At 40.5% G+C, this 14,459-nt stretch overlaps 1 protein-coding gene across 3 annotated transcripts in view; it reads left to right on the top strand.

The window, feature by feature from the left end:
* Window positions 1-9,579, top strand: part of PRKCG (protein kinase C gamma) — a 46,352-nt gene extending 36,773 nt beyond the window's left edge. For 2 of the 3 annotated variants that reach the window (XM_081932295.1, XM_081932296.1), the window contains 6 exons: window positions 536-598; window positions 1,417-1,555; window positions 3,535-3,615; window positions 4,789-4,896; window positions 7,192-7,332; window positions 8,080-9,579. In XM_081932295.1, the coding sequence (XP_081788421.1) occupies window positions 536-598; window positions 1,417-1,555; window positions 3,535-3,615; window positions 4,789-4,896; window positions 7,192-7,332; window positions 8,080-8,331 (784 nt within the window). In that variant the 3' untranslated portion in view covers window positions 8,332-9,579. Of the gene's footprint in view, window positions 1-535; window positions 599-1,416; window positions 1,556-3,534; window positions 4,470-4,788; window positions 4,897-7,191; window positions 7,333-8,079 lie in introns of those variants that run through there. The other variant, XR_014173547.1, reaches the window with a different exon arrangement.
* Window positions 9,580-14,459: the final 4,880 nt, after the last annotated feature.

Consider the following 14,459-nt stretch of genomic DNA (forward strand, 5'->3'; position numbering starts at 1 on the left):
TTTGTGCAGTGGTTAAGGTACCAAACTAGAAACCAGCAGGTAGTGACTTTTACTCCTGCCTTAGGCATAAAGCCAAGTAGGTGATCTTGGGCCAGTCACTTTCTTGCAACTAGGAATGAGATAGTGTCAAACCGCTTCTCACAACTCTCACCAAGAAAACTGAAGGGTCTTGACCAGGACTTAAAAACTGACTTGAAGGCACCCGTAGACAAACAAATAATTCTCAGCAAGTGATTACTGTCCTCTGGCAGAAAGAAGAAGGCATCTTCTATTGCTGTGCTCCCTGACAGACGTTTTTCCACCTGGCAGGGCAGCCACAGCCAGAGCTTCAACACTGGGTTAAAAAAAGAAAGATGCTCTGGAAAATATGCTCTGAACTTCCTAATTGCCTTGGTTTAGAAATGGCTATAACCATCCAGTAGAGCATGAAAACATGTCCATTGAAACTGCCATAAAACACACACTGAAGATGCTAGCAGTGAGCTATTTGCCATCCTCTTTCTAATCCACCATCGTTTCCTCTGTTTTGCTATAGGTTTTATGCAGCTGAAATTGCGATTGGCCTGTTCTTTTTGCATAACAAGGGGATTATTTACAGGTGAGTCTCTGGCTGCTGCCCGTTCTCTGCCCACCCAAGCCAGAGAAGGAGAAGAGGGGGGGCTGTCTTGAGTACAACTCTTCGGGCCTAAATATAACATCCCAATGTTTTAGTAAGAATTGAGAAGATAACAGCTCATGATCTCTCCAGCCTTCTTTTTTTTCCAGTGTCAAAATCTGAACACAGGTAATAGCAATAGCACTTAGACTTATATAGCATAATGCCCTCAACAATCTGGGTCATCATTTTAGCTCCCTTGGAAGGATGGAAGGCTAGTCAACCTGAATCAGGGTTGAACTCCTGGCAGTGGGCGGAGTCATCTTAATTCTCAATTTATGACCATAATTAAGCCTGGAATTAGGGTTGTAAGTCATGGTGGTCATCAAGTGGGTTACCATGTGACTGCATTAATTTTTCAACTTTTTTTGCAGCAGTTGTTAATTGAACTCTATGGCTGTTAAGCAGATGCCACCATCATTAAGCAAACATGTCAATTATTAACCCAATTTTCCCAATGGCTGTTTTTTATTGGAATACCAAAAGTGGCAAAAAATGATGAAAATTACGGTCAAGTGATCATGGGACGCTATGAATGGCCACAAATGTGAGCTGGTTGCCAAGTGCCCAAAATTCAGTCACATAACTGTGGGAGGGAGGGCTCGGAACTCTGGAACTTGATTGTAAATATCTTCTAACAGTCACTAAGTGATCGGTCATTAAGCATGGACTGTCTATAATTAGAAATTCAGGAGTCATTGTATAATTGTAACTCTGTGTTGTACAGACTCTGTTCCAATTCTTCATACTGTTGTCTCTAGGGATTTGAAACTGGACAACGTCATGTTGGATGTTGATGGCCATATTAAGATTACAGATTTTGGGATGTGTAAAGAAAACATTTTCCCTGGCATCACCACCCGGACCTTTTGTGGAACACCTGACTATATTGCTCCAGAGGTACAGATCTCCACTTAAAAACTAATGTGCCCAGGTTCCATCTACTTTCATCTTCTATTTCCAGTTTATTTCTGGGTAGGATGTAAGGCGAGACTACCTGATCTCAAAGCCCACAATGGCTTATGGCCAAGTTACTTAAGGAAGCCACTTCAATTACAGGTTTCTCGTTTTTTGGTTGCAATTGGTTGGGATTTTAGATCAAGTTTTCTCTTCAATTCCTATGTTTAGGGAAAATATCTCTACTAAGAGGAGAGAAGCCTCATCTTAAATTCCTTTCCATGGTCAAGTTAATCAGCGGGTTTAGCTGGTTGAATAGTTTTGCTTGTATTTATTTTTTAAAAAGTTTTTTTTAAAAAAAGTTTAATTATTTTTTATTGCTTTATTTACTATTGGATTTTTAAAAAAGTAAATCATCTCTCTACAGCTATCAGGGGACTAATCTTAAATTCCTTTCTTCGTCAGCCTTTTGGGTCATGTTTAAATGTCTTAACAGTTTAGATGGCAAATTGCTTTTATTTCTTTTTAAATCTGTAATCATTTGGTGTTATTGTATTGTTTCTATTGCTAGAAATAAAAGAGAAAAGTGGAAACCAAATGAAATTGCAAAACAAGAAAAAAAACACGGTATCCTCTTTTGGACTCTGTATAAACATAAAGCTTATTGCTCTTTAAAATTTCAGGGTTTCAAATTCCTAAACTATGTACTATATCCAAACTCAGTATATCCATTATAGCCAATGTGTTTTTGCATCTGAAATCCAGTTTTTACAATGAAACATACATCCAGGGACACAACCTTGCTTTATTCACTCTTAGACACTATGTACTCCCTGGGCCATTTCAGTTTTAAGTTCTGAAATGCTCCATCATGTCTATTTTTATTCTCAGAATATTTTAGATGGAGAGGGCCATGAATGAATGAATGAAAACTCTGTTCTTTTATTGCATTTCGATTTTAATTGGTTGAAAGGCCCAGGATCCTAACTGTGTTATGACCATGGTTTTGAGGTTGAATCACAGCAATGCTGTTTGCTTCAAACCACTCTTGAAAAATAAAATTATAATGTCAAGAATGGAATAGCAGGCTTTTATCAGGGTCGTTGCATGGAATGAATCTGTCCCATTTAAAAATTATTGTTTTATTTATCAGCTCAAAATGCAACTATCATTTCTTAAATGCTGTACGATCTAAGTATTTCATGAGCCACCTTCTTTTGTAATAGCCAGCACACATATTTTATTCATCAATGGAAACTTTGCTCCAAAATTTCCACTGGAAGTAGACATATAAGATTAAATCTTTTTGGTGGTAATTCTCGGATGGTTGACTTCATTCTCCTTAGGGCATACTCTGCTCCTCTGTTTCATACAAGTAGTCCTCAACTTACAACCTCAATTGGTATCGTAATTTCTGCCCTAAGTCGTTACAGCTGTAAGTTGGATCAAACTTGATTTTTATGGTATCATTAAAGCAAATCCAGCTTTCCCAGTGGGTGTTTTTTTGCTGGAAATTGGCAAAATAAAGGTCACAAATTGTGCTCATGGGACTGCAGGATTGTAAATCCAAGCTGGTGCCAAGCACCTGAATTGTGATGACATGACCATAGGAAAAGAAGGATGGTCATAAGTGTGAGTACAGGTCATAAGTCACTTTTTCTGGCGTAATTTTGAACAGTTGTCAAACAAATGGTTGTAAATCAAGGACTACCTGTACTTGCTTGTTTACTTTACTCATTTGTTTATATTAAATACAATTACTACTTTGCAAACTTGGAAAAGATATTCTTTTGGTTAAGTATTTAGCCTCAGTAGAGATATTTGAGTTTTTCTCTCTTTTTGGCTTTATTGGTTATGCTTGGCTTGTTTGTAGATAATTATATCTTTACTTTTGTTAGCTGCTTAGTTGGCACTGCTTTGATCAAAACGTGAAATGAGATATATCTCAAGGGGTTGAAATTCTCATTTTCCCCTCTCTTAAGATTATTGCCTACCAGCCCTATGGGAAGTCAGTGGACTGGTGGTCATATGGTGTTCTTCTATATGAAATGTTAGCTGGACAGGTACGTATACGTAAGGATTCTGGTAAGTATATGCAAGAATTCTTTACCATTTACTCCACTTCAAAAATGTGTTTTACATTACCTGGAGAAATGATTGATAGCCATGAAACTATGAGATCAGGAAACAAAGGCTATTAGGGATTAAACTCAGTGATCACCATTTCCCAGGTGTGCTCCAGAGAATTTTCATAATTTCCAAATGGGGCTAAAATCTTAATCTTAGTTAAAGCTTAATTTTGAAAGATACATATAAGGGGCTGATCTCTTAAATACCCGGGTGTAAGGAATTTGTTGTTCATTGAGTCTCTGATAATAAACTAGCATTCCTTCCTGGACTCTTAGGAGCATCAATCTCTTATGAGAAGCTAGGAATCGCCAGTGATTCTTAGTGGAAATCTTGAGACTGAGAAAAAGAGGTTGCATTAAAGTTTAAATATATGTTTCCAATGAATATAGTATTAAATGAACAATTCTTCATTAATTCATTCATTAATTTTATTTATTTGGCTTCCCATTTTACAGGAGTGACTTTGGACAGCTGACAAGAATAAAATAAACAACCCCTCCAAACAAAAGCACCCCCTCAGGGTTCAAGGACAAATGATTAGCCATAGCAGCCGAGTCCACCATTACCCTGACCCAAAGGCCTGGGAGAACAGCCATTGGAGCCATCTGAATTTCTGGGCCGATGCTGTTCTAACAAAAAGACATTGTTTAATAAAAGATACTTGGAGCATACCTTCTCTGCTAGATCTGATAGAGGGGAGGGGGAGAAACAATTGGAGAAAGGGCTTACTAGACATTTTGAAAAGAAAAACATTCATGCGATTTCAGAAACGTAAAGTAGAAATGGGGTAAGATTCTTCCCGTTCTTCCAGAGGGCTTTGTATATTTTGATTGTCACACATGGAAGAGGACTACTTTTGTTCTCTCTATGAATCCAAGTGCCATTCTGCAGCTGCCTTTTGCACAAAACCTGAAAATGTGGCTCAAATATGTAAGATTAAATGTTGTTTATTTGTGTTACATGTACAGTAGTTTTGTACATCACTGAGGCATCCAAATAGGAAAATGTATTTAATGGACCAAACATTTCACACACACATTCTATGCTTTCTGGGGGGAAAGTAGAATAGTTGTTGCTTATTTTCTCTGTGTTTTCTTGATCTACAGCCACCATTCGATGGAGAGGATGAGGATGAACTCTTCCAATCGATTATGGAACACACAGTATCCTATCCTAAATCTCTTTCACGAGAGGCTGTCTCCATCTGCAAAGGAGTGAGTCTTGTTTCAGAACTGGCACACTTAGGTGGAAGGGGCTCCTTATCATATTTCCTGAGACAACATGAACGATTGAACCTTGTCAGCCTTCCCAGGTAGTCCGGAAAAGAAACACAACCAGTTCAGCCAATTCTACTTCATTGTAAGGCAACATTAACAAAATCTCACAAGTTTAGAAAGCACAGATCTCCCACTGTCTTTCTTACCACCTGATAAGTTAGGGAGGTTCTTTTGGGACAGCCATACTATAATAATAGAGTTGGAAAGGGACCTTGGAGGTCTTCTAGTTCAACCCCCTGCTTAGGCAGGAAACCCTGTACCACTTCAGACAAATAATTATCCAACATCTTTTTTTAAAACTTCCAGTGTTGGAGCATTCACAACTTCTGGAGGCAAGTTGTTCCATTGATTAATTATTCTGTCAGGAAATTTCTCCTTACTTCTGGGTTGCTTCTCTCCTTGATTAGTTTCCACCCATTGCTCCTTGTCGTACCCTCAAGTGCTTTGGGGAATAGCTTGACTCCCTCTTCTTTGTGGCAGCCCCTGAGATATTGGAAAACTGCTATCGTGTCTCCACTAGTCCTTCTTTTCATAAGACTGCACATACCCAGTTCCTGCAGCCGTTCTTCATATGTTTTAGTCTCCAGTCCCCTAATCATCTTTGTTGCTCTTCTCTGCATTCTTTCTAGAGTCTCCACATCTTTTCTACATTGTGGCGACCAAAACTGAATGCAGTATTCCAAGTGTGGCCTTACCAAGGCATTACAAAGTGGTATTAACACTTCACGTGATCTTGATTCTATCCTTCTGTTTATGTAGCCTAGAACTGTGTTGGCTTTTTTGGCAGCTGATGCACATGGCTGGCTCATATTTAAATGGTTGTCCACTAGGACTCCAAGATTCCTCTAACAGTTACTACTATTGAGCGAGGTACCACATATACTGTACCTGTGCATTTTGTTTTTCTTCCCTAAATGTAGACCTTCCTTTTATGAGTCCTTTCTCTTCCTGTTATGCAGCTGCAGGCTATGTTCCCTCTTATCTGATAGTTCCCTAGGCAGCTTTTCTTCTAGCTCTTATGTCCCAAGGTCATTCCTATACACCATTACATATCTAATGCTACAGAAACCATTTCTAAAATGTACGGTTTTGCAGGGAAGGGACAATTGATACAGGATTCATCAGGGGTGTCAAGATGTATTGAATTTACATTTGAATAATTCTCAGCATCATGTCCAACACCTCTGGCCTATATTGAGGAATGCTGAACTGATGGATTGTCTTTTGAAAATAATTTGGCCTTTGAAATTTATATGGATTTGTTCCCTGCTTGGTTTTCAAACCAAAAAGCTATCCTGGTTTACATTAAACACTGGCAGGGGAAAATCAGTACAGTGGGAAGCAGTTAAGTATTTATTTCATCTCTTTGCCCCATGGGTGTTCCTCTGCTTCCATGTGCAGATGTGGGATCTTTTGTTTGTGTGTCCTTCTGTTTTGCCATAGTGTCAGAGCAAGTATTGGATTCCCAGGCAATTGGTTCTTTTGGATCCAGAGACAGTAAGCACACACCGGTGAATAAAGGGATTTTAAAGGTTTATTATTAGCTCAAGCAAACAGATTTAAAAGCATAATGTAGAAAGCATACATAGCAAGCAAAATGATACCCAAATTTTTTACAGGCTGCGAGGAGCTCCTGAACAATGATAGCAGAGATGTCCTAAAGTGGCCAATTTCCACAGTACCCAATGCTAGGCTTTGTGCTAAAGCTCCCAACAACCCCAAGGTTGTTTTTTTAAATACCAAAACCTGGCACCACAACTTCATGGCCCTGCTATGATGAGGAGGCTGCAGGACCATACCTTATTATTTTATTAATTATTATTATTAATTCAATTTATAGGCCGCACCCTCTCCACAAAGGGACTCGGGGCGGCGTGCAACTCAATATACAAATAAATGACAAGGACAATGTACCTTGTGTGGCACATGCCTCTGGGATGGGAATTAAAAGTCAGAGGCTTTCACAGTAAGAAAAGATTTACAGCTTGGCGAAGATTCCCCTCTCCTCCTTTATTCAGTAGCAAGAGTAATAAATCCAAACAGGTTAGCTCAGAAAGAGTTCTAAACTTCTAGACTTTTCTTAATATGATGGATAAACCAAAACACATAACTAAACTCCTCGAAATAACATTGATCTTCTGCTTTACCGCTATATCTTCCCATCTAGTGCCAGATTGGATTAGATTCCTTCAAGTAAGATGCAGGACTAGTAAAGTTTTCTCTGTTCCTTAGTTCTTGACTAAACATCCCCTGAAGCGCCTGGGGTCGGGACCGGAAGGGGAACGGGATATTCGGGAGCATGGATTTTTCCGCTGGATGGACTGGGAAAAACTGGAACAGCTGGAAATTGCTCCACCTTTCATACCTAGGCCTGTGAGTAGCTATTGGTTGCCGAACGACAGGCTCATCAATTATTCTCCAAATATATTATTCCGCTATCCGCCATTTTTTTAGAATAAAAAACAGGAATCACAAAGGAAGGTTACACAGGCAGTCCTCAGCTTACAACCATAGGTGGGATCAGAATTTCCATTGCTAAACAAGGCAGTCATCAAGTGAGTTGCATCTGATTTTGTGACCTTTTTTGCCACGGTTGTTAAGTGAATCACTGCAGTTACTAAGTGAATCGCGAGGTTGCTAAACAAATCTATCTTTTCTCTTTGACTTTGCTTGTTGGAAACCGGCTGGGAAGGTTGCAAATGGCAATTGTATTTGCAAAATATAAAATACATGCCAGGTGCCAAACGATCAGATTTTGGTCACATGATCGCGGGGAATGATTGCAAGTCACTTTTTTTAAAGTGCTGCTGTAACTTGGAACAACTGCTAAAGAAATGATTGTAAGTTGAGGACTACCTATATGAGTTCATATAGTTCTGGACAAGGAACTCTTTGCAGGAGCTTGTTTGTTTTTTTCCTTCCTCAAAAGCTATAAGTATAAAATTCAGAATGTGTGTTCATCATTAATTTCATAAATATCATTAGGTAGTTTAAGCCTTAGCTAGTAAACAAAGAAAGAGATGGTTGTATTAACAGGCTGAAAAATAACTCTTTTTCTTCCCAACTTCTTCCCTTAATCTCTTTGGTCCTTTTCTTTTTCTCTTTCTATATCTGCTCCAGTGTGGCCGGAGCGGTGAAAACTTTGACAAGTTCTTTACACGGGCACCACCAGCACTGACACCCCCAGACCAGCTGGTTCTGGCAAGCATCGATCAGAGTGAATTCCAAGGATTTACCTACATCAACCCTGACTTCGTGCATCCATCAACCTTGCGGCAGGGAAGCCTCTCCCCAACTGGCATGCCTCTCTCCCCAACCGGCCTGCCTCTCTCCCCAGCAGGAATTATCCCTTCTCCTACCTCTTTAGTGTGAGAGTGACCCGTAATCACCCCAAATCCCCATATTAAACCTTGGTTGTTGGACTCTGTTCCTAAGAGCAGGAGTCCAAGTTGAAACCCAATCCTAACTCTGATCCCCAGAAATATTTTGTTAATTGCATTCTGTGGTGTGCTGTTTCCCTCCTTATTTCCCTCCCTTAGGTGCAATCAAACTGGTGAGGTTAAGAATGAGAAAATGCATGCGCGCGCACACACTCACACAGACACACACAGATATACAAATACTCAGTCCACAGTTCCCCAACCTTTCTGGCTTTGCAGGTTGGTGAGGAGGGGGGGGGGTTCTTTGTGAGTGGCTGGTATGAGCTCACTCACTGCTCGGACAAGTGCGAAAGCCCTGCGTTTTCCTGCCACTTCTGCAGCCAGATTCCAAACATCTCAAGGCCCAGTAGTAGGCGGTGGCCCAGGGTTTGGGGACCTCTGACTCAGACGAATGTACACACACACAGTCTATATAGATCAGGGGTGTCAAACTCAAGGCCCAGGGGGCGGATCCAGCCCACATGATGCTTATATCTGACTCAAGTGGCTGCCTTGGAAAGAGCTCCATTTTTGCTGGCAGAGGGTTGCAGGAAGCTGTTGCAGTTAAAAACAGAGGGTCATGGGCAGCCCTCTTTTTTTCACTGGCAGAGGATTGCAGGAGGCCATCACAGCCAAACATGGAGCTTGGGAACCTGTTTTCGCTGGCAGAGGGCTCAGGCCATCACCTGCACCCCTGACACGAGTGATGTTGAGCTGGCTACACCAATCCTGGGCACGCCCTCCCCCACCCCCAAGATCAAACACAACCCTGATGCAACCCTCAGTGAAATAGAGTTTGACACCCCTGATGTAGATAGATAAATAATATAGATATACTAGCTGATAACATGGCATTGCCCAGGTATTTATAAGGGGAAAATGTCTGCACCAAACATAATTTCTAATGTTGGATTTTCCCAGATGGAACCCCCCTGTGGAGTACTATGAAGCTGTTACCATGGCAACTCTACTGCTGTACAGTAGAAGCCATTTTACAGCAGTACAGTAGAAGTCATTTCAAGGCACAACAGGCTGTATATCAACACCCCAAGAAATGTTAGGGGTATCTTAACCAACAGTATTTGTCTCCAGAGAGTAAGACATCTGTGTACCAGGTTTGGTTGAAATTGCTCGAGGTGTTCCAGAGTTATGCTGGAACGCACACACACACACATACACACAACTATATATATATATATATATATATATATATATATATATGAAATTTGATCAAGGTTATCCTCTCATATATCAGACTGCCGATGTGAGGAATTTTGTAAAAAATGTTTCTGCCTTGTAATCTTTTCACTGGAGTTCAGCTTCTCTGTGTCTTTTGTGATGGTCCTTCAAATGATGTAGGTCGGGGATTTGACTGAAAATAGCGAATGAAAGAGTAGAAGACTGATTCCAATAAGGTCCTCCTAATTTCCCCCAGGTAGTTAGGGTACTGGATGACTCGTCTGGTTAGAAATGGTTAAACCATGGATTACCCAGCTAATTTTATGCCATGCATATTCTGTTAAAGGATAACAGCTGTATTTTGTGAGAAGGGAATTCTGAAATTTAACTCGGAGTTATCCAGACTATACCTCCTTGCTCTTATTTCAGGACTATAAAATGGCTGCCAAGCGTTAGAAAATATTCTGATCGATAATGCAGCAAAATGACAACTATATAGTAAAATGTAGTTGTGCAATGAAAACGGAGATCTAAATATGAAGCGCACACTGAATCACTTAACTCTGCCTGAGATTTGGGCTGCAAATGCTATGGCATGGAATTATGCTATGACATGGATTTATTAAATTGGAGAACTTCACATTTAACAGAACCACCATAAACCTAGATATGTAACGAATGGAGAAAGAGCAATTTCAGAATGCTACATTCATATAGAAAGTGTTGGGGGTGGAGAACTTACTCTTTAGTTGCTACCATTGTAGTGTGTAGAGGAGATATTTCTTCACAGGCTTAAAATACTGAGTCTCCTGCACTTCTCCTTCAGATATGTCAAAACTGTAGTTCCAGAAGTCCCAATTTTAGCACATCTGCAAGATGCCAGGTTGGAAAACCACATCTCAAAGGATATCTAGTTTAAGTGATTCTGAGTTACTCCCTTGAAATGCTTTTTAAATTGGGAAGCTATCAAGGAAGAATGACTGCCTTCTCTCTCCATTAATTGGTGGTTAAAATAATTCTTGATGTTCATTTCAATTAATATCCATTTGCAAATCGTAATCTTCAGCTTCACCTCCATGGTACTTTCTCTAGTCTTATCTGCTACAGTGGAATATTATAATACTTGATGTATTTGTCTTCTTAAAACCTTGATTCCTTGCACCTCACACATTGTTAGTAGATTTTCCTTCCCAAAATCTTGTAAAAACCTCACCAGTCCTTCTCCCTCCTAGGCATTGCACCAGTGTTTCCCAATCTTGACAGGCTAGGAAATTCTGGAAATTGAAGTCCATACATCTTTAAATTGTCATAGTTGAGAAATGCTTCATCACATTGTATATAGCACAATCTCCTGGGCATTACCATATTTTTCAGAGTATAAGATGCACTGGACTACAAGACACATCTTTTTGGACTCCTGAACTCTCCGCGCATCCTGTTTTTGATCTGAACTCTCTGCATGTCCTATTTTTGCCAAAAATATGCCTGTTTTTGGCCTGCAGAGTACTTCTGGGGGCCGGGGTAGGCAAAAACGGGCTGTGGGAGGCAAAAAACAATTTTCTTTCTTATTTTCCTCCTCTTAATCTAGGTGCGTCTTATAGTCCGACGCGTCATATAGTCCAAAATAGGGTAAGGGCCAGGAGGTTGTGCCACATACAATGTGATGCAGCATTTCTCATGACAATGAGGGTACAGAAGGCCGAAAACAGGCCCGTTTTTGGTGAAAATGGGATGTGTGGAGAGCACTGCAGTGTGCTTCTGGGGGGGCCAGGGGGGGGCAAACATGATGCATGGAGGGTTTGGGAGGCCGAAAATAGGCCCGTATTCAGCCTATAAGATGCACTGAAATTTTCACCCATTTTTAAGGGTGGGAAATGTGCATCTTATACTCCAAAAAATATGGTAATTTGCCAACATTAACTCCTTCCTCTGACCTGGCTTCCCATCGCCAACTCAATAGCTGTAAATAAAACCTTAAAAGAGAGCAATGATCATGGCAAATTTGGTATTAGACTTTGGGTAAGTTATGTGTCTTCTTCCACAGAACAGCATGTTGAGATGGAAACTTCTCTTTCCCGCATTGACTATTATATAATGAATTGATTTATATGTACATAATGAATATGTGTACCTTCCATGTTTCCATCTTTCTAAAGGGACATCCATCTCTTCCAAGCTACACCTGACTGTCTTTTTACAGCTTTAAAACTGAGGTATGGTAAACTGAGATCTTACACTCTATCCTGAGAGCATCACTTATGAACGGAATGTAAACATCCCCTTGTGATTCTTCCCAATTACTTTTTTGGTGCAGAAAAAAAATATCTTGGTATTTATTTAGCTGATGATAGAACTCCATTGGAAACGAAAATTTTCCTGCTGTGGCCTGCGTCAGCTACTGAATTGCCACGAGATGGCACATTGAAAGTGCAATGTTTATTCACACCCTTGAAATGTTTACTCATTTGAATTTATGCTACAGATGAAAGAGAATTGAATTTAGTTGGCAGGTGGGGTGAAGTAAAAGGATGACTTATTCTGCTGACAGCGGGACCTATTTAGGAAAGACGAAATATTAAGATGTTTATTCCTCTCATACCCTAAAACAACTTATTGCAGTTTTTCCCCCCTCTCCTTTACATCGGTTGAAACTTTATCACTTGATAGCAATGTTCTGCACACTGGTCTACAATTTTGTGGGGGGCCTCTCCCCCCTTTTTCCTCATTGCTAATTGTGGGAAGGTGTTGTAGACCAATACAACTGAAGCTTGGTAGACTTTCATGTTTCCCCTCTCTGCAGAATATTTTGAAAATATATAGAATTCCAATATATTAAGCTAATTAGTTGTTGCCTATCTGCATCTTAGGCCAGTAATGTTACAGGAAAGGGAGCAATTTGCACAAGTATCTAAGGTAGCCCATAGATAGAGCAGAAGGTTGTAGAATTCAGAGTTCTGGTTTTATGAACAGTGAACAAAGTCTAGAGCAGGGGTGGGGAACTATTGCCCCTTTGTGAGCTAGTTCAACTGGTTGGCTCAGTTGCTGGCTCAGGAATTCTGGGAGTTGAAGTCCACAGATCATAAAGGGGCCATAGCTCCACTCCCCTGCTCTAGAGAGTGGCAATTTGTTCTTTCCCAAATATTTCTACAGTTCTTTCCTTCAACTCTTACAATGCATAAGTCTTCCATCAGTTTCCTGCCTCGTTCCCCCCCCCCGCCCCCTCTAATTACCCAGCCTTTCCCCATCACCCGACCACCAATTTGGGGATAACGGCACCACATGACTCCTATTTTCTCTTTGGCTTGTGATTCTCTGTAGCCAGTATCATAATCGAATGGACTCACCTATGCATTTCAACATAAAAGATATTTATCCAATCCTCAGCTTGTGTTTGTTTTTCTGTCAATAGCTTGGGTGGTAAGAGACTACAGATTTTGGGTGGTGGCTGATAATGCTGAGAACATTACTTTCAAGCAATGGCTTCAATTGGATAATTTTAGACTGTAGACCTAAAGGTCCTGCAGAAATTCTGCCCTTTTGATGGTAACAGCCATTTATCCTGGCTTTTAATGCTGGCTGTAGAACATTCAAACAATACACACGGCACTTCTACAGGCTGCCTCTACACCGTTCTTTAATCCGTGCCCCACCTCTGGAGTGCCATAATGTCTCTGCTAAGCAGCTGAGCCCATTTATTTCCAGCTCAGCAGTCATGCCTCCAAATTCACAGCGAGTTTAGTTTTCCAGCCGAAATGTTATAGCTCTGCAGTGCTGGTGGGGGGTGTTTTTTTTTCCTTCCATTGGCATGAGTGAATCTGGCTTTCCCATTGACTGCTTTTCAGAAGGTCACAAAAAGGGATCACATGACCCCTGGACACTGCAACCATCATAAATATGAACCAGTTGCCAAGCATCCAATTTCTGATCACGTGACCATGGGGATGACTCAACGGTTGTGTGAAAAAGTCATAAGTATACAATACCAGTGGGAAGGGACCTTGGAAGTTATCTAGTCCAACCTCCTATTCAAGCAGGAGACCCTACACCATTTGTGACAAGTGGCTATCCTCTTGAAAGCTCCAGAGATGGAGCACCCATTACTTTTGAAGGCAAACAGTTCCATTGGTTGATTGTTCTCACTGTCAGAAAATTTCTCCTTATTTCTAGGTTGAATCTCTCCTTGCTCAGTTTCCATCCATTGTTTCTTTCAGGTGCTTTGGAAAATAGGTTGACCCCCCTCCTCTCTGTAAGAGCCCCTTAGATACTGCACGACTGTTTATGTCGCCCTTGGTCCTCCTCTTCACTAGACTAGCCATGCCCAGTTCCTGCAACTATTCTTCATACATTTTATCCTCCAGGCTCCTAACCATTTTTGTTGCTCTCCAGGTTCTTTCCAAAGTTTCTACATCTTTTTTTTTATAATGTGGTGACCCAAACTGGATGTAGTATTCCAGGTGTCACCTTATTGCCGTTGTAATTTTGAACAGTCACCAAACAAATGGTGGTAAGTTAAGGGCTACCTGTATTTTTTCCCTAAGGTTTCTTTTAAAATAGAAGCCACCCACAGCCCAAATGAATGGTTGAAACTAAAGGACAACCTGCACTGGATTTTCATGGCTGCTGAGGGGGAAGAAAATTATATCTTGAAAATTATGCCTTGGAAGTCTTAGAAATGCTTCTGACAGTTTGGGTATGAAGAAAAGGTTTTGAAAAAAAGACCTCTGCCTTCATTAACAAATTGTTAGTGGGATAGAGGCTGAATCCCAAGGAACTCTCACCCTGCTTTAAGAAGAGCCCTCTTTAGGAAGAGATTGGACAACCATATGACAAATGAGAACATAGACACCAAAGACAAATTCTTTGTGTGTCCAATCACACTTGGCCAATAAAGAATTCTATTCC

The sequence above is a fragment of the Natrix helvetica genome, assembly GCF_964273705.1.
Source record: "Natrix helvetica genome assembly, chromosome: Z".
In the NCBI taxonomy this organism is placed as follows: Eukaryota; Metazoa; Chordata; class Lepidosauria; order Squamata; family Natricidae; genus Natrix; species Natrix helvetica.